The sequence below is a fragment of the Rhyacophila brunnea genome, unplaced genomic scaffold, assembly GCF_057557595.1.
Source record: "Rhyacophila brunnea isolate RB1 unplaced genomic scaffold, BYU_Rbru_1.0 scaffold_15, whole genome shotgun sequence".
Classification (NCBI taxonomy): domain Eukaryota; kingdom Metazoa; phylum Arthropoda; class Insecta; order Trichoptera; family Rhyacophilidae; genus Rhyacophila; species Rhyacophila brunnea.
Genome location: NW_028232806.1, coordinates 19,235,226 through 19,257,212, shown reverse-complemented (window position 1 = coordinate 19,257,212; position 21,987 = coordinate 19,235,226). Strand labels below are relative to the sequence as shown.

General features: G+C 34.3%; 1 protein-coding gene across 1 annotated transcript; it reads right to left on the bottom strand.

Moving 5' to 3' along the window:
• Window positions 1-3,598: 3,598 nt before the first annotated feature.
• On the bottom strand, window positions 3,599-19,369 carry LOC147075015 (putative chitinase 10). The gene is made up of 18 exons (XM_085943287.1): window positions 19,298-19,369; window positions 17,903-18,083; window positions 16,781-16,881; window positions 15,573-15,832; window positions 13,759-13,885; window positions 11,765-11,950; window positions 11,561-11,683; window positions 11,344-11,475; window positions 10,022-10,118; window positions 9,736-9,972; window positions 9,026-9,126; window positions 7,588-7,847; window positions 6,601-6,727; window positions 6,098-6,283; window positions 5,271-5,393; window positions 5,042-5,173; window positions 4,487-4,714; window positions 3,599-3,607 (listed from the first exon to the last, which is right to left on the bottom strand). The coding sequence occupies exons 1-18, from the start codon at window positions 19,367-19,369 to the stop codon at window positions 3,599-3,601; spliced, it is 2,682 nt and encodes an 893-aa protein (XP_085799413.1).
• Window positions 19,370-21,987: the final 2,618 nt, after the last annotated feature.

The window sequence follows — 21,987 nt, the reverse complement described above, 5'->3', positions numbered from 1 at the left end:
CCAGCCATTCCCATTCGGATAGCGAGCTCTTTCTGCAAAATGCCATCTCCCGTAATGTGTACTCCCAGGTACTTGAAGCTGTCGACGCTCTCGATGTTTTGTCCGTCGATAATCAGAGGAAAATCTGGATCAGGACAGGTGCTATTACATCCCTGTCATGGTTACAGACTATTAAAAATATTTTGAATATTTCATGTCAAATACGACATAATTTTTACACTGGTTGATGTTAACAACTGGTTCGCAAATCGCTTCATATTCCAACAACGGGCTCTCATAAATTCACTGAATGACACCACTGGCGATGTATAAATAATCATTATTTGCCAAATAAACAGACTACGACAAGATAGTTGGTACAGCGCGCACCAAAACTCTATAGTGAGATATAATCTCCATTACTTCGGCGGTATAATATATTATGGATACATAATAAATATATGTAGATACGTATTGGAAATTGAATAATTCAGCTTGACAATACATCTATTATAAATACACGCCCGTATGTGTTATTTGGATTTCGACATACTCACTCACTACGGCTTAATCCTTTTAACGATACGATGATGCACACTACATCTAGTTAATATGATAATACCAAACACTAGACCAGGGATCCACAATGTGGCAGTACGTATTCAGTGAATATTTAATATTTTCTCAAAAATATTCCAGAAATAATGCTAGATTTTCTTGTATCTCTTAAATTGTATAAGCTATTGCATTAGGTAACGAAGGGGTCGGCAAACCGCGGCTTGCGAGCCACATGCGGCTTTTTGGGTATTTGCGTGCGGCTTTTTGCCAAATTCCCAATTCACAATTTTTATTTTTTATCATTGATTTGTACAGGTATTATATTATATTTAATGACACTATTACGAAACCAATTTTTCCTTCGTGATGGGTGATGCAAAAAAGTATGATTGTTGTTGCTTTAAATCCGCCCATTGCAAAAGTTGACAAATTAAATTTTTCTCCATTTACATCTCCATTAAAAACATATATTTACGTTCGTTTTATTCGGTAAATCTTCTTCGCTTAATAAATAAACAATTATAAAATGTAATTAATTCATTTAAATAAATCATATTTACAAAAATATATGAAGGTATGGCTCTCGATTTTTTTTTAACCGTTGTACCACTCATATTTGGCTCCTTTGGTCCAAAAGTTTGCCCACCCCTGAGCTAACGTAAAGCGTCTAAAACCATTTTGCAGATTTTCTATTAGCGATGGTGTCCAGCACGGCGACACGAACTCACCTAAACTATTCATCGCTACTCTTGAAGATATTCAGGATACTTGACTGGGAAAATAATTAAATCGCTACTAACGGCGAACACCTCAGTCACCTGCAGTTTACAGACAGTATTATTATTTTTACAAAAGACCCAAGGGAACTCCAGGAGTCTATACTGGAGCTTGCAAATGGATACCGCCAAGTATGGATAAAGATAAACGTCTCGAAGATAAAGGTAATGATAAACAGCTTTAGTTTGGTGAACCAAAAGCAATTCTGATTAATGATACTCAAACCAAACATATCAACAACTACGATTATCCTGGACATCAAATGTCAATTGACGGAGGAGTGTATGAAAAGATTTCTCGTAAAATCAAAATGGCAAGGGGCGCATTTGGAGTGTTATCAACCAATGAGTGTTTTCAGCGCCAAAAACTACGAGTATAATAAAAGTGGCATAGAACGTTATATATTGGGAATATCCCAAAAATATGACAAAATACCAATGGATAAGGATGCAGACAAGAGTACATATACGATATGATAGAGGTCGCGAATCTGAATTGCAACAGTTAGACATGTCAGTACACAATCGTAAGACAAATTCAATAATACAGCTGTGACCAAAGGGCCACTATACGTGGTCACCATAAATCCTGCTGGATCAACGAACCCATAATGTTCTATGGAGGTGAAGACCTCATACAGCAGTGTATCGACCTCGGCTAATTATGATTATAAAATCTTATGAATTCTGATAAAAATTCATATTTTCTTAGAAATTTTGTCCTCTGTATTTAGATACTTGTTATGTGTTCGGCAACGGAAATCCTTACTAACGGGCCCCGTATCCTTTACTTGGTCCAGTGGAAAGTATATATCGGTAATAAGACTCGGTGGATGTTAATCTACAATGTTGTTTATTCGTCAATTGATAAAATATAGTTACGTGGTGTAAATAAAGGGAAAGAACTTGTGAGAGTCCGATCCGCAGTGAAATAACTCGGAGAATAGGGCTGCGAATCACACCAATCGAATATTCTTAACAATGGATAGGTAGTTAATTAGTTATTTAGGGAGTCGGTGAATTAAGCAAAAGACATTTTATAATCATTGGGAAGATATCATTGAGAGGGGAGTTATGGATACTTACCATACGTTTAAAAATTGTTTTTAAGTTTTTAGTCGTTGAAAAAATATATATATGTGCCTGTGATTGTCTTTTCTTGTTGAATGTTTTATTACGTCATATATAGAGAAAAAACGTTGCCTACCTCTTCTATAGAAAATATATAGCTCAAACTGCTTTCAGAAGTGACTGCAAGATGAATGGTTGAGATAATGCTATATACTTCGTCAGTATGGATCCAAATACATGTTTTTAATTGGCTCTACCATATTACGTTGATCTTAGCCATCTCAGAAAGAGGTTTCATAACATTTTTTTTATTTTACTAGAAACTGATGTTAGTGTCACTCACAGGGTCGCCGCGGCGTTATGTGCAATGTAACGAGGCACAAAGGCGGCCGAAATTTCAATAATCTCAATCTATCAAGTACAATTTTTTTGATCGTTTAAGCTAGTCAAGTCAAGTTTATATGATTCAACAGAAAATTTAAAAACGTTGTATATAAAAAGTTCTTTTTATCTTGTAATTATTTATTAGTAAATTTAAGTTTACTATTTCGAGCTTAGGCCGGAATAAATTATTTTCAACACACAGGCGACAGTACCAGGCAGTGCTCGATCTATTTATTAGGTATATGCCATGGGACAAACATACATTTAAAAAACATGTAAATTTCCCAGACCCGGCATTTTAACCCGTGACCCATGACTTTATAAGCCGAGACGTTCCATACAGTTGTAAACTATTGAAATTGATTTAATTAAACCCTGGCTAATCCAATCCATAGTAAATAATAGTTAGATATTTATAGGTAAACGAATATTTTTTATGCCATTAAACCATACATAATTTTAGATATTTTATAAACAGAAAAATATTTTTCATCGATTATGATTTGGTAAGTCAGGACCTAATGAATTAAAAAAAACTAACTTACACTAGGTATATTAAATTTGTAATATGTATTCGTAATTCAACAAAAACAAATAAGTATTCCTGAAATAGTGTGCACTATTTTTGTCAGATTGCCCATAGCATACCTAAACTATTATGATTTGGTTTAGGCAGGGCTTAATTGAATTTTAAAAAGCAACCAACACCATCGGCAAATTGTATTCTTACTTCAATGAAAACAAATACGTATGACTGACAAAGTTTAGTGTGCACTGTTTACACCGAATCTTAACAGCCCACCTCCACACTTCGCCACTGCCAACTAGTTCTAGTGCCACTATATGAGGAATATAATATTAAACTGAAATTTTAATAATTTGTGTTAAATAAGATTGGTATTAGATGGAAATCAATATTAAAAAGACATTTTAATGGCGTTAATTAATTATTTATTAACGATAAAATCAATATATAAATATTATAGTATTGATTGTATTAATTATAATTATTGATTTATTAGTAATTATTTAAACAGATATACAACTAATTCCATTTCTGTATCTAAAATATAAATTCAACAATTTCCACCGAATGGCAATAACAATATAAATAGATTTATTTTACAATTATGTTTTTATTTGGATTATTATATACAATCGTATTAATTGTTAATAAGCGTTTGACTTTGACGCATAATGTGTAATTGCAAAGTAATAATATATGTATTATTTCGTATGTCATTCATGTGAAAACTTTACTTAAATTTCGTACACAAGTACCTACCATGGCGTAACCTACCCATAACTTTACTGTCAAAGTTTATGCATTGTACAGGGTTGTTCTTTTCGGTTACAAATCATTTACTTCCCTCCAAAGGCTATACTCGCCACTGGAATATCGGTGTATAAAGGTTGTTCATTATTATACATTATATTTTGTTACTCGCTAAATGATTATTTTTACATTTTATAATTTATTAGCAAATAACATTTTCAGGATAATTACACACATTGATTACGTCGTCGAACACTAGCTCACCACTACAAACGTATCTTGTATAAACGAATTCACCCTTATTGTTGAGACTACAGAGATAGAATACTTTGCAGTCGTGAAGATCCCTTACATATCCGACCTGTTTGCAGATTGGATGTGGCGTGTTAGTAGTTACAACTGGTGCTTCAGTTGTAGGAACTGGAGCTACAGTAGTAGGTACCGGGGCTTCAGTTGTAGGAACTGGAGCTATAGTAGTAGGTACTGGGGCTTCAGTAGTAAGAACTGGGGCTTCAGTAGTAGCAACTGGGGCTTCAGTAGTAAGAACTGGGGTTTCAGTAGTGGGTACTGGTTCTACAGTCGTTGGAACTGCGGCCTCAGTAGTGGGTTGTGGGTCGTCAGTAGGTGGTGCTTCCGTTGTCGTAGTTGTTGATGTGGTAGTCACAGGAGGCTGTACGTATTGAAATTTAATGTTACTTAGATGCTCTTATTACGCATTTTTCTATCACAGTTACTGGATCTATTGCATGGTTTATAATTCATATTATTTTAGGTATTTGATTTTCGGGTGTCACTATATGTTTGTCTTCATTCTTTTGTCAAAGTTTCAGGCTCGTTGCAAAAGTCTTAATAACCTTTGCAACAAGACCGAAACATCGAGAAAAGAAGATAGCCAACAATAATAAAACCATGAAAATTTTATACGATATATAATTCATATTTCTTTGTAAATTGCCTACCACTAACTTATCAATAATTGTACATAATTTTGACTTACCATATTGGCCATTCCACTTTTCAAGATATTCAACAGAGGGAAACGTCCTCTTCCACAATCTCCCAAGAAGTCGTCAGTCTCAATACTCCAAACCATGGCACCTCCCAAATTATTCGCTCTGATATAATCAACCTAAAATGTATGATGACATCGATTGAATTATAAATACGTCATAATTATACAAGTATATTAACATATTGAACTTTATATAATGTCACCATAATATTACCTTCAATTGAGCAGTCCTTGCATCGTCATATCCAACCCATTGGTTTTCATTAACCATGAATGAAGCATGGGCTTCCATATCCCAAAATTTACGAGCGCCTGATGCCTTTTCCAATTTGCAAATCTAAAATACAACATTTTTTTAATATAATACAATAAAAACTAATGTTTTCCATTAAAAATATAGCCAATAGAAAAAATCTTTTTTGAAAAAAGTAAGTCACCCGGCAGGAATCGAACCTTCGTCTCTTGGGTATCGCGCCTTGTGCATTACCACTATGCTACGACTACCGAAAACTACAGAGTGTTTTCAAAATTATGTATTTTCAATAATTAAAATGTAAATTCTTAAAATCTTGTGAACTATTCGTTGAATAAAAGAAATATTTAATTAAAATTATTAGCAAGTTCAAGTAAGTTACAACAGAAAATATTGCAGTGATCCCGGACGTCGGTTAGTAATTAAAATAATAAATACTTCGCCTTCCGTTACTCAATTTGGAGAGTGCTTATAAGCAGGTATTAAAAAGGCCAGTAGTTAAAATTGGTCGCAATTAAGCATGGCAGGTGTAGCTTAGTTGCATTGCACAGGGCGCGATACCCAAGAGACAAAGATTCGATTCATGCCGGGTATCTTACTTTTTACAAAAAAAGATTTTTTTTATTAGCTCTATTTTCTCATGAGTGTTTTCAAAATTACGTATTTTCCATAAAACTTTAGTACAAGCTCTTCTAATAGTTTGTTACATACATCAACTGATTGTATTATACTACATTTTGTATAAAGTACAATAAAAAACCATTTTATTAAACAGTCAATGAGCTTACCTCATTATATCCTAACATTCCGGCTTCCCTAGTGTAGATTCCTTCAATGCCAGCCCCCGAAACCTGGCAGCGAGGCATTATACACCCTTCAGAGTACAGAGTGAAACTGCGACCATAAAGACCAACACCCATTATCAATTTTTCGGCTGGTGCGCCCAAACGAATCCAAGTCTGAATACTTGCTTCCTGTCAAAGAAATAAATGTTTATATTTAATATTCAATTCCATTATCAAAATAATATTCATGTTATTCTCTACTTGAATATTATTAGGATCATGTGGCTGTCAGAGAAGGAAGTAAAATCACACAGGTAATATTACAAGGGATAATTAAAGAGAAACGTTAAAATCTCATGGCTGGGTTAATCTCTGTAGACGGTACAATATTATCTCACTATGGTATCCAACTTTCTAAGAGAATTATTGTAACAATGAAAGAGAAGAAGGTACAATAGTAGCATGACATTGTTAATCAAGAAATAATAGGAAAGATGAATACTCACGAGATGGAGCCCTTCGTCATTAGTTCCAATGTCGGTTTCATATCCATAGATAGGAGCATTGTGACCAGTCACTTTTTCCCATGCTCCGTGGAAATCATATGTCATAACATTTATGAAGTCCAAATACCTGAATAGAAATTAAATAAAAATATTTTTACATTTTATAACAAAATATCAAAATATATTTATGAATCCTTTACATTGCACGAGGGAGGCCAATTTGAAATGAGGCCATGAATCCGTTTTGTGCCTAAATTATTTTTAAAAAAACCAGAGTTTAGTGACCGTCACGTTTCACAAAGATATCCTCTAAGACGAAGAAAACAATACTTATTATCGAAATCATGGCAAAATAAATATTATTAAAAAGTTGATATTTTTCATTTTTGAAAATTTGCCACGTATAAAATTTTAATAATACTTTTTTACTATTTCATTCACATAGTAAGATGTATCAAAAAAATAAGTATGTAATGGTGAGCTTTATCTAGTGATATACTCGTTTCATAAATTATCATCAAGTAAACGTCTAATCCTTTAAAAAGATTTATGAAACTATTAATTTATATTATAATGTAATAATTTAGATATAAATTACTAATTAATAGATCTGATATGAGAACGAAATGAAAAGGATGAAAAAAAAACAAAAGGGAATATTCGTTGAACAGTGTTCTAATTTAAGAACATGACTTTTTGAGGAGAGCAAAAATACTATAAAAAATATAAATTATCGGAAACCCATAAATCTTGGTAGGTGACTTAATTTCACTCACTTGAAACGTAACGGAATTAAAAATATAAATTATATTACAAATCATCGTGTATAATTTAATATAATTTATATTATTATTTTTAAACGGAATTTTACCAAGTAACTGCTACCTAAATTGATGAACTAAAAATGCTGTCAAGCTAAGTAAAATGCCATCACAGGGAAGACTTGGGTTTAAACGTGTTATCGAAAATTAACCAAAATACACTCACTGTCCAAGAATTGGTATTTCGTATGATTGAACTGCCGAGAACTCAGCTGCGGCCACAGCGGCAGTCAGGAGGTACCCGTGCTTATCAAATTCTGCTCTCAATTCTTTAAGAAGTTCGCTGAAGTAAAATTTGTCAGTTGGTTTTCCTCCTCTCTGTCCGGGGTACTCCCAATCAAAATCCAGACCGTCGAATCCGAACTTCGCGAGGAATTCAACGGCGCTCTGGACAAAACGAGCCCTGTTGGATGCAATTTCGAATGTCTGAAAGTAGAAAAAACAGTATTGTATTCATTATCTTTCATTTTAAACTATTTCAATAAACATTTCGGAAAACGATCTACAGTTAAAATAAACCTCAGATGGTATTTAAAAGAAGTGAGCAACGATTTGACTGATCGAGTTGAGCTAACGGCTAAATCAATCAATGTGTTCTCTCTTTTGATAGATATTAATCGAAATTGGAACCTTCTGTGGTTTCCAATCAATATCACTGCAGTTAGTTCTAGTTCGACGTTGGTGCAATTTTTTGATACAACAACCTTTCAAACTCCTTAAACTCTTTAGGTACCTAATAGGTATTCAATTTGTAAAAAAACTAATAAACCATAGGTCTTTAGATCCAAGTATTTTTTTAAACGTCATGTTCATATACCTAACTAACCTAATACATCAGGAATTTAAAAAATTCAATGTTACCAAAGTAAATTAAGATGAATAAGTTGGCCATATAATATGACTTCTAATGATAGAAAGATTGCTAATTTGGGTACCCTACAGGGTAAGCGAAGCAGAGGAAAGGTATTGGCGCTTACTGGGAACAGTCTTCACTCTCAGCTGAGAGACCATGAGGGTAAATAGTCTTAGCCGGCTCGCACATCAAAACTCGTCCGTCTGCAACGTGTCGAATACTTCGATGTGACGTCATCGTTATTCACAATACACACGTTGCCAAATGGAGCTCCGCAGATTGGTCGAATGCAACTTTTTAGTTTGAAAAAAACATCTTGTGCTGTTATCAACAAATCGCATACGTTTCGGGCTGCGAGTCGTAGATGCCAGAACGCATGCACACACCTATGAATTGGTCATTCCTATACCGGCTCGCCGGTCGCCACATCCAAACATCTACACGTTTTGAGAGGTTACGTACGACTATCGCTAGGTAGATGTGTGTGGTCTTCATATGCAACATCGGATCGACGTTCCTAGAAGGTTTGATTTATGGCTGTGCGGCAGACGGGCGAGTTTAGGTGTGAGAGCCGGCTTAGCCGCTCAGAAGATTACTACATTTTCATAGTGGTCATGATCTTCATCCATGAAGGGACGGTCGAAAAGAGGTAATATGACTTCATGGCATAGATTTATCGTCAACGGAAGTTTTCGAGTAACATTCTTACTATGTTATGACATCAAGACTCTATAACTAAAAATGGACTTACTTGTGAGTATTTTTCTGATCCTTCATTCCATCCACCGATAGCAGCTAAAGTCTTCAACTTCGGATTTTTCTGCTTCAAATTTACGAATCTCTTGAAAGCACCTGAAGAATCGAAAAAAATTAATTATGTAGTTGACAATTACTAATTATTATTATGCTAAATCTCTACAGAATTATTATTTGAAGAATATAAACTTAAATAAATAAATAGATTTTAATACTATCGACTGAAGGTACCTACTTGATGGAATTTGAATTTGAAATTCTAATGGATTTAAGTTTTGTACTATCCCATACCATTGTTCCCAGAATGGACGATTTTATACCTCTTGAGTGTAGTATTTTTATTTATTATATTATTACTAATGTTTATTATTAGGTTCTGCCAATTTATACGCTTATCAAGTGTATTATTAATGATAAGGTAAGGGTTTTTTACAAATACTTCAACTATTCATAATTTCTTGGTTATTTATTTTTTATTGTGATCCTTGACTTAATAGGTAGGTAAGTGATAAAGTTTTTACCTACTTTATTGTATTAATTTATTATATAAGTTAGAATTAATTATATTCGTTGTCATCGTGTATTTGCTTATTAGTAAGTGCACATAGTGCTTGAAGATGCCGAAAGGCGAAACTCGGGTTGCAAAAAACGACTCAAATGGAATAGTATAAAACTTAAATCCATTAGAAATAAACAGATGCTTACCTTTGCCCCAGTCATCTTCCAAATCATTCCATGGGTCATAAACTTTGATTGTCGCATCAGGTCCCAATGCCAAGAAAGCGTAAATCAAATGGGTGCAAAGATTTGGATCGATGTCTTCTACATCAAATTTTCCTGCACCAGGCCTATACACTGCCCAACTTCCGTAATAACATACAAGTTTTTCTGAAAATTCAAAAAACAATAATATAATATCAACGATATTCATGATTAAACAAACTGGAAACCATGTTTTTAATCTACTTACTAGGATTAGGTGATGGTGGACCTGGAATCTCAATTTGTGGTGGTACATCTATGGGGACTTCTTCAATTGTTGGAGGAAGTTCAGTCTCTGGTGGTACTTCGCCGCCTGGATCAGTTGGCTGTAATTGATATGAAAACACATTGAATAATAGAGGTGATTCGATTCAACCTTGTCGGGCATATGTTATGTAACTCCTATGTAGGTTACGGTTGCACAGTAGGTACATTTAAAATAATTTTGGTCGACACATCGTTTGGAATGAGTATGTTATCTGTGTAGGGTTTAGCATTGAACCTCACCATAGAATATAAATTATTATAATATATTTTAAGCACCAAATAATGTATGTTACTATGTAAACTAATTGATAAGAAAGGCGTGTTTCATGGTTCACACAATCTGGTTGACGGCGCAAGCCACAGGTCAGTCAACCAACGAGCAATTTGCCAGCCATCAAATTTCATAATAACACATTGCTTTCATGATAAAATGTAATTATTCATAAGACTTACGCAGCAACATTGTAGCTAAGAATGCTTGATTAAGTATTGCATTGCCATATAAAGCAATCCGGAAATGTGCTGAACTATCAGATTTGCGTGTACCTAGGCAACTCACACAGTAAACAAGTGACATGTGGTCACCGGTCATTGATCCTGACCTCTGATGATCTCTCTTTGTTATGGATTCATATAAAAGCTCAGAGCGGGACAAATCTGATATCACACGTCGTAAATTCTTGTTAACCTCAAGTCGAATCTCTGATCGACGGATTCAGTTAACTTTTCTCATAGAAACACGCCAGCGTAACTTAACTTTGTCAATTTAATATTATTCAAATATATTGTCTGTAATAATTGTATCAAGTATTGTTGAGGGGATTAAACTGTTAATTATTCAAACACGCATCCACCTTCGATTCATTGAAGTCCATCTACCTACCTCATCATCCTCATCCCTTCACAATATCTATAACAATTTGGTGGCCATGGAATGAGTTGTATTATTTGCCCTTTTTATCAGCCTGGTACTATTAATCCACCCCCTCCCCTTGGATGCGTTTCTGATGATGATGAATATTTTTTTCCTCTACCTACCTAACAAAAAGCTCATCCGGGAGCTACGGGTTTGATTCCCGATAAGGTCACAATATATGATTTTTTCAAAGCCTGGGTATGTGTGAGTGTTTCACTTCTATTAATTCGCTACTACTTCACCACACTAATGTCATTAAGACTCGTCGTCTGTTATGTTGTTAAAATAAAAAAAGAAAGAAAGAAAGAAAAAATGGAGACAGAAAAACTCAATCTAAAATTATAAAAATAGTTTTTTTTTTAACTTACTCCATCTCCTATTCCATTCTTCAAAATTGTCAACAGTGCAAAGCGTCCTTTCCCACAATCTCCTGAGAAATCGTCAGTATCAACACTCCAAACCATAGCGCCTCCTAAGTTTTTTTCTTTAATGAAATCAACCTATAACATAATATCAATCTATTAATACCTTTCGCATAAACTTCACATATCAAATTATATTCTGAAGAATAATAAAATGCATTACCTTCAATTGAGCAGACCTTTCATCATCATAGCTAATCCACTGGTTACCAGTTACCAGGTAAGACGCTTTGGCTTCATCGTCCCAATATTTTACTGAACCGGCTGCACTCTCTTTCTTGCAGATCTAAATATTCAGAGTAAAAATTATTATTGCCATAACAATTTATTGATAACTCAACTTTTGGTAATTTAATAATATACAAACCTCGTTGTATCCCAGCATACCCTCTGATGCTGTGGAGGGTCCAGCCACTCCCGGTCCAGAAACAGGGCAGCGAGGTGTAATACAATCAGTAGAAGTCAACGTGAACGTACGCCCATAAAGGCCAAGACCCATAATCAGTTTCTCTGGTGGAGCTCCCATACGAATCCAATTGTCAATACTTGATTCCTAAAATAATAATACCATTTAAAGAGTGCACATTATCAGGGCTGGATTTACTATTATGATTGAAACTGGTATAGCCATGGGTTGCCGAACGGGCTCAGGGCCCTGAGCATCTATCGTATACACAAGGTTGCTATCGACGGCTATCGAGGGTAGTTTATCGTAATATTTAAATTGTATTGATTGTTATGTATTGAGGTATTATAATAGATATAATAAGTGCTATGTTTTAACATGGCATGGCATCTTACTAAGCTTCAAGAGTCTCGGCTTTTGAGCTTTGAGAATCGATGTCTCCGCCGAATCTTAGGGGTACATTGGTACGACCGCGTTACAAACACCCGAGTTCCCATATTCCGGATGCAACCAAAGAGTGCGGCACTTCATACCCTTGTGGCACAGCCTCAAGGGTTCCGTCGCCGGCCCTCCCTCACTCTGCAACGGTGCTACAAGAGCGACATACGTGCTGTAGGTCTGACATGGCGGGAGGCGCAAGAGTTGGCGATGGACTGAGGAAAGTGGCGCCAACTTGTGCTTGCCCTATGCCCCAATGTTGGGACGTGACAGGGTGGAAGAAGAATGTTTTACAAGAACCTCTCTTGGCTGTGTTAACTTTTAGAGTGAGATAGACAGTTTTGACAGTTTAGACGTCTAACTTATTGTAACAATCATAATACCTCAACACATAAATATGATAAACTACCCTCGATAGCTGCCGATAGCGGCCGATAGTGGCCTTAACTACTTATTTAACAGTCCATTAACAGTAGGTATAGCTTAAAGATCGATATTATTAAAAGAAGAATTGTGCTAGGCAACAAAAATGTCGCTTTGATCTATTGAATGTGATACATACAAAAGCATTGCACCAATATTTGAAATGTATCTTGTACAAAACAATAATAAGACCAGTTTTCATGTATGGCTTAGAAGCCAATAGTGGCCGATAGTAGCCTTGTGTATATAATACATGCGCTGAAGCCCGAAAAATATAATAATAAAAAAAATCATTGAAAACCTCTAGAGGCAAAGGAAACGGTCGCACCACGTCAATCTTGATAAAGGGGGTAGTTTCATTATTTTAAATATAATAATACTGAAATCAATTGCAACAAAAAAATACGTCACGGAAAGAAATATTTACTATTTCTAAATAATATGTAGGTAAATCAGAAGTGGTTTAATCACGTAAACAATAATCACATAGTCAAACACAATATTATTTATTATAATTTGTGAGCGAATGAATAACATTTTGCAGTTTCGTGTTATGATATTTTATTTATCCTTTTTTACAATTATTTGAGCATGCGTAGTAAAAATTACGATTAAGAAAATACGTAAGAGTTTTCAGAATAAAATATTATACAATGTGAAAACAATAACATTTTTTTTTAATTATGTTTTAATACCTATATGTCGGGTTTTTGGAAGCTCCAGTGTCTTAACGCTGAAACCCATCAATTGTATCGTGATTTTTCGTCTTATTTGTACCAGATTCATAAATGATGCAATAATCTTTCATGAGCGTTTATAATGTCAAAATATTACATTCGTCTGTCCTATTTTTGCTTGTGACTTGATAGAGATATCACTCTAAAACGCATATCGTATATAGTTGCATCTTCCTCGCTATTTAATATCTAATAATAGCTATGATACCCTACTTGGTACAGAGGCCGTCTCTGAAACTGGGTCACGAGTTAGATCCTGCGGCCGGCAAGCTGCATATTGTTTTGATCCTATTTCCCACCCTATGAAATCACACAGGCTCCGCTTAGTATAAAACATCGATTCAAATCAGTTCTTACAACATTCAGTCCTGCAGCATCTGTTCCCTCTTCTACAGCTGCTCCATAAAGTGGGGCATTGTGGCCTGTGACGTTCTCCCAGGCGCCGTGAAAATCGTACGTCATGACATTGATGAAATCTAGGTATCTGAAATGAGTAAATTCATAATAAGGAGCAATCCATAAATGATCAATGAAATCTTAATCATGACATGTCGGTTGTAAAATACAAACTAGTATTATTACCTATCGATTTACCATTGACAATATTCGAACGCCACATATAACTGTTATTTTTAACTAGTAATAAACCATTTGAGTTTTACTTTAATATCTTTGTAAATAACTAGGAATTAAATAATCATTCGAGTAGTGTTAAGTAGTTTATTTATGCGACTTTTCGCTGAAGATTTTGAACAGTTTAACTCAAACTTAGAAAACTTTTAAAAGTCAGTGACGAATAAAAAGGTAAAAAGGAAAATTAACAACTACCAAAAATCTAAATAATATATTTATTTGTCTTGCCTATTGACATATCTCATTTTACTTTAAGGGTTTCTTTAACTACCGACTTCCAAAGTGACTTCCCAGTATCTAAAGTACATATTAAAATAAGCCAAATTGGATGGACTGTATGTAGTTGTTACCACTGTGATATTTCGGAACATCATAATCATCTAAACAATTGTTTGGCCAAGTTTCCTTCGTTTTTATGAGAAAAAAAAACATGTTATTATTTTCCTGTCCGCAAGACTGACTAACTGATGGGGAACCTTTATGCCAGCGTTTCATTGGCGAGCCAAAAGTCCGAGGACAATAAATCGTTGTCAATAAATCGCTGTCAAAAGTCAAAAGTTGCGATTATCGCAATGTCTTTTGATCATCCTATAATTTTGTGTTATTTATATGTAGGCTTGCATAAAATAATATAGCAGTGAACACAACACAAGTTTTACGTTTTCTTTTATGAATTTCATAAATACAAATAAAAAATAATTGAAAAATCTCTCATTTTCTAATGTGTAAATTAACAAATTAATCAATGAAAATGTTTTAAACAATTAAGTAGATTTTTAATCGAATTTGCATAGTGATCGACGGACGAAGTCAGGGAGAGTAAAATATCAAACATGTTTGAAATCCAACGAGCCTGGTCTGCGGATTAAAAAGCAGATCCACAGATCTGGGGTGCTCCACGCGAAAAAAAAGTCCGAAGACTGTAAATCGTCTGACATGCGTGCCAATGGAGCGCCGGCATTAAGGCTTAGTCGAGAAGAGAATGTGGTGCGGAGTCCTATTCGTCTTGTTCCGCCGCATATTCTATATAGATGTATTATGTAGGCATGCTATTAAGTGTAATTTATTTTGCTTTGACGGCCCACATGCTCAGCGTACGTCAAAATGGAGCTTTTATGCTATTTTCAAAGCATGATCCTGGACATTACTTAAACGTTACATGGACGTACTCTAAACTAAATTCTAAAACATTTGAGCGAGAGGTTTAAAATAATACTATTTTATGTAATAAAAATACTTTATGCAGTCATCAAATCTTTAAAATAAATATAAAGGATAATAAGGCTTTAAAATTATAATTATGTAAATAGATTATCTACAACGTTTAAGGAATGTGCAGGATCATGCTTTGAAAATAGCATAAAAACGCCATTTTGACTTATAACAGTACGCTGAGCATGTCCCCCCTTACGTCGACCGTCCACCGTTCTATTGTGGTGACCTAAGGTCATTCGGTTGCAGTAGATACATGATATTATGAAGATATTTCAGATGAAATCTTTGAACCATGATTAATTTGTATCTATGTATATACTTACTTGGAAATGACTGGAACATCATACGATTGAACCATCGAAAACTCGGCTGCAGCAACCGCTGCTGTGAGAAGATATCCATACTTGTCAAACTCACTTCGCAACTCCTTCAGCAATAAATTAAAATTTTCCTTATCATTAGGAGCTCCTCCTCTCTGCCCGGGATACTCCCAATCGAGGTCGAGGCCATCAAATCTATGCGTCTGGAGGAAAGTGATGGTACTCTGGACGAAACGGGCTCTACCACTCGGACTTTGAAACGCCTAAAATAGATATTTTATTCTCATTAATGATTTTGTAATTGTATTCGGATCTCGAAATATACTGAATTACAACGATATATAATATTTACGTCTGTTTTACATATATTATAAAGGTTATTGCACAAGATAACCACTAGACGATTTCGGCCGGGTTTTCATTGCAAGGACGTCTGGACATTGATATTTTGTGAGAGGTATTGAACAAGATTACATTGTAAACTAATAAGTATAATTATTTAATAAAAATAATTTTTCGAGATTCAAAATTTAATTAGTTTTATTTCTGATTATTTGTCAACAATTATTGAGACGAGATTTATACACCTATTGTGGAGATTTATCAGAATATTGATGGTTTGTCATAATGGCCCAGAATGTCTTGAAATGTATACAAAAAAGAAGATTTGCTCAAGTCGATCAACCGGCTGTTGAAGCTATTATGCCATCTGACGTGGTCACCATATACGCCGCTTTTAAAAAAATATGACATAGGTACTCTGAATATGATCATATTATTCTCTTGATTGTTCGGTAGATTTTTATTAGCTTTTTTTATACATTACCATTTTTTATTTAAATTGACTATACTCAATCAAAGCACACTTTGAGTGTATGGCGACATCAGTCTTCGATAACGCTCCTGAGATATTCCTAGGCATAAACGACTAAATACCTAATCTTATACGTCTCGTGGTATGCCCGATTAGTGCAAGACGGCTTAGTGTACGAATATTAGATAGTTTTGTAATGTGCTCATTGGTACACGGGTAAATAGTTTTTCCATGTTAGATTTATACTATTAATAATAATATATACACTTGAACTATTTTAAATTTACTTATTGATAATAATTAATTTTATCTTTGTACTTGATTATTCGGATTAAAAATGTTGAATATAATAATTATTATCAGTGTTATCGCCATAACAATGACATTACTATCTTACCACAGAATATTTTTCAGAACCCTCATTCCATCCTCCAATGGCGATGATAGTTTTGAGAGTTGGATTTTGTCTCTTCAAGTTAACAAACCTCTTGAAGGCTCCTAGAAAATTAATAAATTTTTTACTTGCAATAATTTATAAATAACGTTCTATGAACAATAACATGAATCAAAAGTGTCAAGTTGCCGCGTCATCCTACATACTGACATTACTGATGAGTAGGAATTCCAATCCCGGGACCCGAGCTATTTTCGATACCTATGAATCCCGGGATTGATAAACATAATCCCGAAACTTTCGGGATTAATTTTTTTATCAATTTTTATGGAAAATAAAATAAAAACGAAAATATAACAGAAAAAATACTTTTAATATCAAATCACTACATTAGAGTTTGAATGAAGTTTTATTTATACCCATGTGTAAGTTGCCGATTCATTTTATTTTTTCACATAAATTAATAAAAATGAGATTGGAAGATTGGAAAAAAACAATGCTTCGCACTGTTAACAAAGTAATTCTACCATGATCTCATACGTTTAACGGCAGTTTTATATTTGGCTGACTAATTAGACTTATGAAGCGGAAAGGCCATAAGTACACCTTGATTATTTGCTTTACTATTTTAAATCTCGCTAATCCATTCATTAAGTTTTTACTATCAGAAACAGCAATCTCATATTAAATTCACATTATTATTTATATTACAATATTATTTACTCCATTAAACTTATGTATTTCCAAGATTGAACGTAGATATACACTATTAACAATAAATGTCTGAAATATTATAAATTATACTAGATTTATTTTTGACCGATTTTATCAATGTTATTTTGTAAATATAAAAATTTTATAATAACAATGGAAAAAAATGCCAATCCCGGGATTGTCAAATTGTAATCCCGAAATCCCGGAATCAGAATTTTGGCTCGGGATTGGATTCCCTACTGATGAGTGATGAGTGATGACATAACCATATTAGATAACCTGTAACACTACTGTTAACTATTTAGGATATGCTCGTATTTTTATTTGACACTAAATACTATTTTGGGCGGTTTACATGTTACGACTAGTGTTGTGACTGCAACCTATGATAATATTGTAAAAAGATATTACCTTTTCCCCAGTCATCTTCCAGGTCATTCCAGGGGTCGTAAACCTTGATGGTTCCATCAGGATTTAAGGCAAGGAACCCATATATCACATGGGTGCAAATGTGCGGGTCAATATCCTCCACATCGAACTTTCCTGCGCCAGGCCTATACACAGACCAGCTGCCGAAATAGCAAACGACTTTCTCTGTAAAATTAAAAACAATACGTTTATTAACGAACGGCAATCAAAACTTTCCATAGTTTTACACCTGGTGACGATTTTCTTTGAAGTGCAGGAGGTGCTCGTTCTGTCAGAAAGTTCTAAAATCTCAAACACAGATGCATATTCTCTACAATCTCAAAATTTTCTTTGTATTTTTCGCAGCACATCAGCTCTATTACATGCTATATTTTTAACGCTTTAAAAGTAGGTATAGTCTTGCATTTTTTTGCATCAAACTATTTTATTAATTATATATTTTTATTTTGATGATATTTAATTTAATTACTATTCTAATCGAGCTAAGGGCATGTTTTATATTATAATAAATTGATGATGTTACTTATATGTAAAAAAAAACTATTTGTATCTTTTTTGTCAAATAAAATGAAATGCAAATTTTCAGATACAATTCCATTCATTTAAAAAATAATAATATTCTTTATTGCCGAAAGGCAACGCAATGTATTTAAGGGTTAACACGGCTGCTCATCACACATGCTAGATTCTATTGGGGTCTTCCATGCCTGTCATAAAATAGAAGCAAGTAATTATTTATTTATAATATATATATATTACATTTAATACTACAACAGTCACATGATAGAAGTGTAGTGAAAGATTAGTGTAGTAGTAGAAATGAAACAATCACAATATAAATACCTAGGCTTTGAGAAAATTATATAATCAATGTAGGGCTTATTGTGACTTGACCGGTAATTTAACCCGGAGCCTCGGACGAAAAGCTAGTGCTTTGCGCACTATGAATACTGTGATATACAAACTATGTATATTATAGGTTTCTTCAGTTTGTTTATAAAAATTGATTAAATGCATTGCACCTAACTTAACAATATCTGTACAAATATATATTAAACATATACAGCGTCCGTGACCTCCACGTAGATACTTTAAACCGATACTGTACCGACACACACTTTTAACGTAATAATTATTCATTGACGTAAATCAAAGATTTCACACTAATTAGGATGCTATTTTGTACGTTTTTTATTTCGATATATTCGTATAGAATACTAATATCGTGACTCTCTTTTGAAGCATCGCAAGCAAAACAGTTAAGGAGCACGTTGTTTACACTGTATAATTAACTAAGTCTGTTGGATTAACTAAGTCTATGCTGAATAGTTAACTTAGTCCACACTGTACAAATGACATGGTTAACTTACTTCCTGCTTCAACCTGTGATGAAGACGAATTCACTAGAACAAATAGAGCAAGGCTCAATAGTGCAGTTTTCAATATCATTGCATTCAATATTAATTTTTAATCACTTTAATTATCAGATTCAAAACACATTATGACTTTCTGTAAAAAAATCGCAGGTATTTTATACCTTCGCAAAGTTATAGATAATAAATACTTATAGATAACTAAATAAATTGTCACGTGGTGCTATTCATTCTCACATTGTATCTTAATCCTGTTTTTTGTAAAGTATCAACGGTATAATTCCAAGTTATTGATTTATGGCTACAAAGTGCGATTAATTATTAAGTAGTGTCTCTATAAATAGTATAGATAGCATCTCTGTTTTAGGGATTGCAATACATGTATTCAATTATTTATCGATACCTAAATACCGGTTTCAAAAATCCAATATACTGGTATTTTCGGTATTAAAAAACCATAAACGTTTATATTTTTCGAAAATGAAATTAATGTTATTTTTCATTACCTACTTAATTGTTATTGTATATTAAATGTGATGTATAAGTTTTATGCTACCAAAACGCAAAAATATTGACTGAAAAAAAAAAAGATTAAATAATATTAAAACAAAATCCCTCAAATATACTTATAGATTTGTCGTAATGAATTAACATATTTCGAAAAAGAAAACTTTCGTGGCAAATATTTCCATTTATTTTATAACTATTGATCCAACGTTGATAGTACCTATATCCAACAAATGTTGAATTTCAGAGAGATTTTTCTGTACCCGGACTTATAGTATTAATTTGTAAAAATTAGCAGATCTAAAATAGTATGATCTATACATATTAACAAACGTCAACATAATCTTCTTCGATTGTTGTTTTAATTTAATAAAACGCAATTTCTTTTTGTAGTTTTCGTAGTCCACTTTTAACCGGTTTCGTCCGCCTCAGAGGGACATTTTCTTCTTCTTTGGCCATATCCGCCCCTTAACTGGAACATATGGACACCACGCGGCGCCTCCAAGAATCCTTGTCGCTCTCCAGTCTTCTTGCTTTGTTCCAGGTCAAACCAGCATCCCGTAGCTCCACCGTATACACTCTATAGATTGTATTTAGCGGCCTTCCAGGACCACGGAATCCGGTCGGCTTGAAGAACAGGCAAGCCAGGTTGAAGTTCTCTTCTGGCATCCGCAGCAGGTGGCCGAGCCAGGTCCAACGTCACCTCTTCACTTTCAGCGTGATGAGAGGCTGCTTGGTGCATTCTCTTATCTCCTCGTTGCTCCGAAAGTCATACAACCGCACACCCAGTATTCGTTGCAAACATCTGTTTTCGAAGCTCAGTATACGGTTGCTCTGAGACTTCGTAAGGTGCCATGATTCGCTACCGTAAAGCAGCACCGTCAGAATGCAAGCGTCGAATAGGCGGATTTTGATCGTGTACAATCGTGAGTCCCAGACATTTCGCATCGAGTTGAATGTTGCTCCATCTATTCCCATTCGGATAGCGAGCTCTTTCTGCAAAATGCCATCTCCCGTAATGTGTACCCCCAGGTACTTGAAACTGTCGACACCCTCGATGTTTTGTCCGTCGCTAATCAAAGGGAAATCTGGATCAGGACAGATGTTGGTTTTCTTCGCGTTGATTTTCAAACCAACGCGAGAGGAGTTGTTATGCAACCTGTCGATTGTCTCTTGAATGCCCTCAATTGAGTTATCGAATAGGACAGCGTCATTGGCGTATTCCAGGGCGCATAGCTTCACCGTGGGGGTAACAGGTATGCCTCGGTCGGGTGGTATTGACTTCCGTAGTATGAAGTCAAAGAGAATGATGAAGAGAAACGGTGCAAGGACACAACCCTGTCTGACTCCGGTCGTGACCCCCGAACCATTTCGTGACAATGTCTGTTCTTTCATTCTGACACAGCATTCGCTATTCTCGTGCAGGCTTTTGATTATGGCAATGATCTTGGGAGGGATCCCGTATGCTCCCAGTATCATCCAGAGGGAGATGCGGTGCGGACTGTCGACTGTCGACAACATAATAAATGTTGATAGGTTGCTATAAAATAAGGTTTTAAATAGATTTGAATAGATGTATTTATTGATAGGTACCTTCTTCTTTTTTTCTATAATATGTTTTGACGAATACCGGTAGGTATTCAATAATAAATATGGTATTGATATATTCATTCGGTATTGCAATCCCTACTCTGTTTTGATAAAACAGTAACATCGTAACCATCATATTGTTATATTAGAAGTTTAAGTTACAAAGCTAGTTTAATGGCCAACTAAAATGCAATAGATTAGATAATAATATTATCATCTTGATAATATATCCTATCGTCATCTTTTTCATAGACAATTTGAAAAACTACAAATTATAATAATATTATGCATACCAGTATAAATCACCACAGTGTTAGCTGAGTTAATTTATAAGGAATATTTTCAAATATTTATAATAACAATATGTAACTATTCGATTTTCACAATGGTTTATTTCGATTCTCACTTTAAACGAGATTTAAAAACAAAAGAACGTCGCTTCTAATAATCACCTTTATATAAATGACAATTCTTTATGACATACATTCAAATCAAATGAAATCAGTGTATACGTCAGAAAGTCTCATTTTATGAACATATTTTTGATTATTGATTGCCACGAATTTTAAAAACAACCATGTCGAAAGACTAAACTAA

Bases quoted from the DNA above. Each gene is read 5' to 3' on its own strand.
- LOC147075015 (XM_085943287.1), bottom strand. From the start codon at position 19,369: ATGATATTGAAAACTGCACTATTGAGCCTTGCTCTATTTGTTCTAGTG. The intron at 10,119-11,343 runs GTAAGTTAAAAA...TATCAATTACAG, and splicing joins AGAATGGAATAGGAGATGGA to CCAACTGATCCAGGCGGCGA. The intron at 5,174-5,270 runs GTAATATTATGG...CATACATTTTAG, and splicing joins CAAGGACTGCTCAATTGAAG to GTTGATTATATCAGAGCGAA.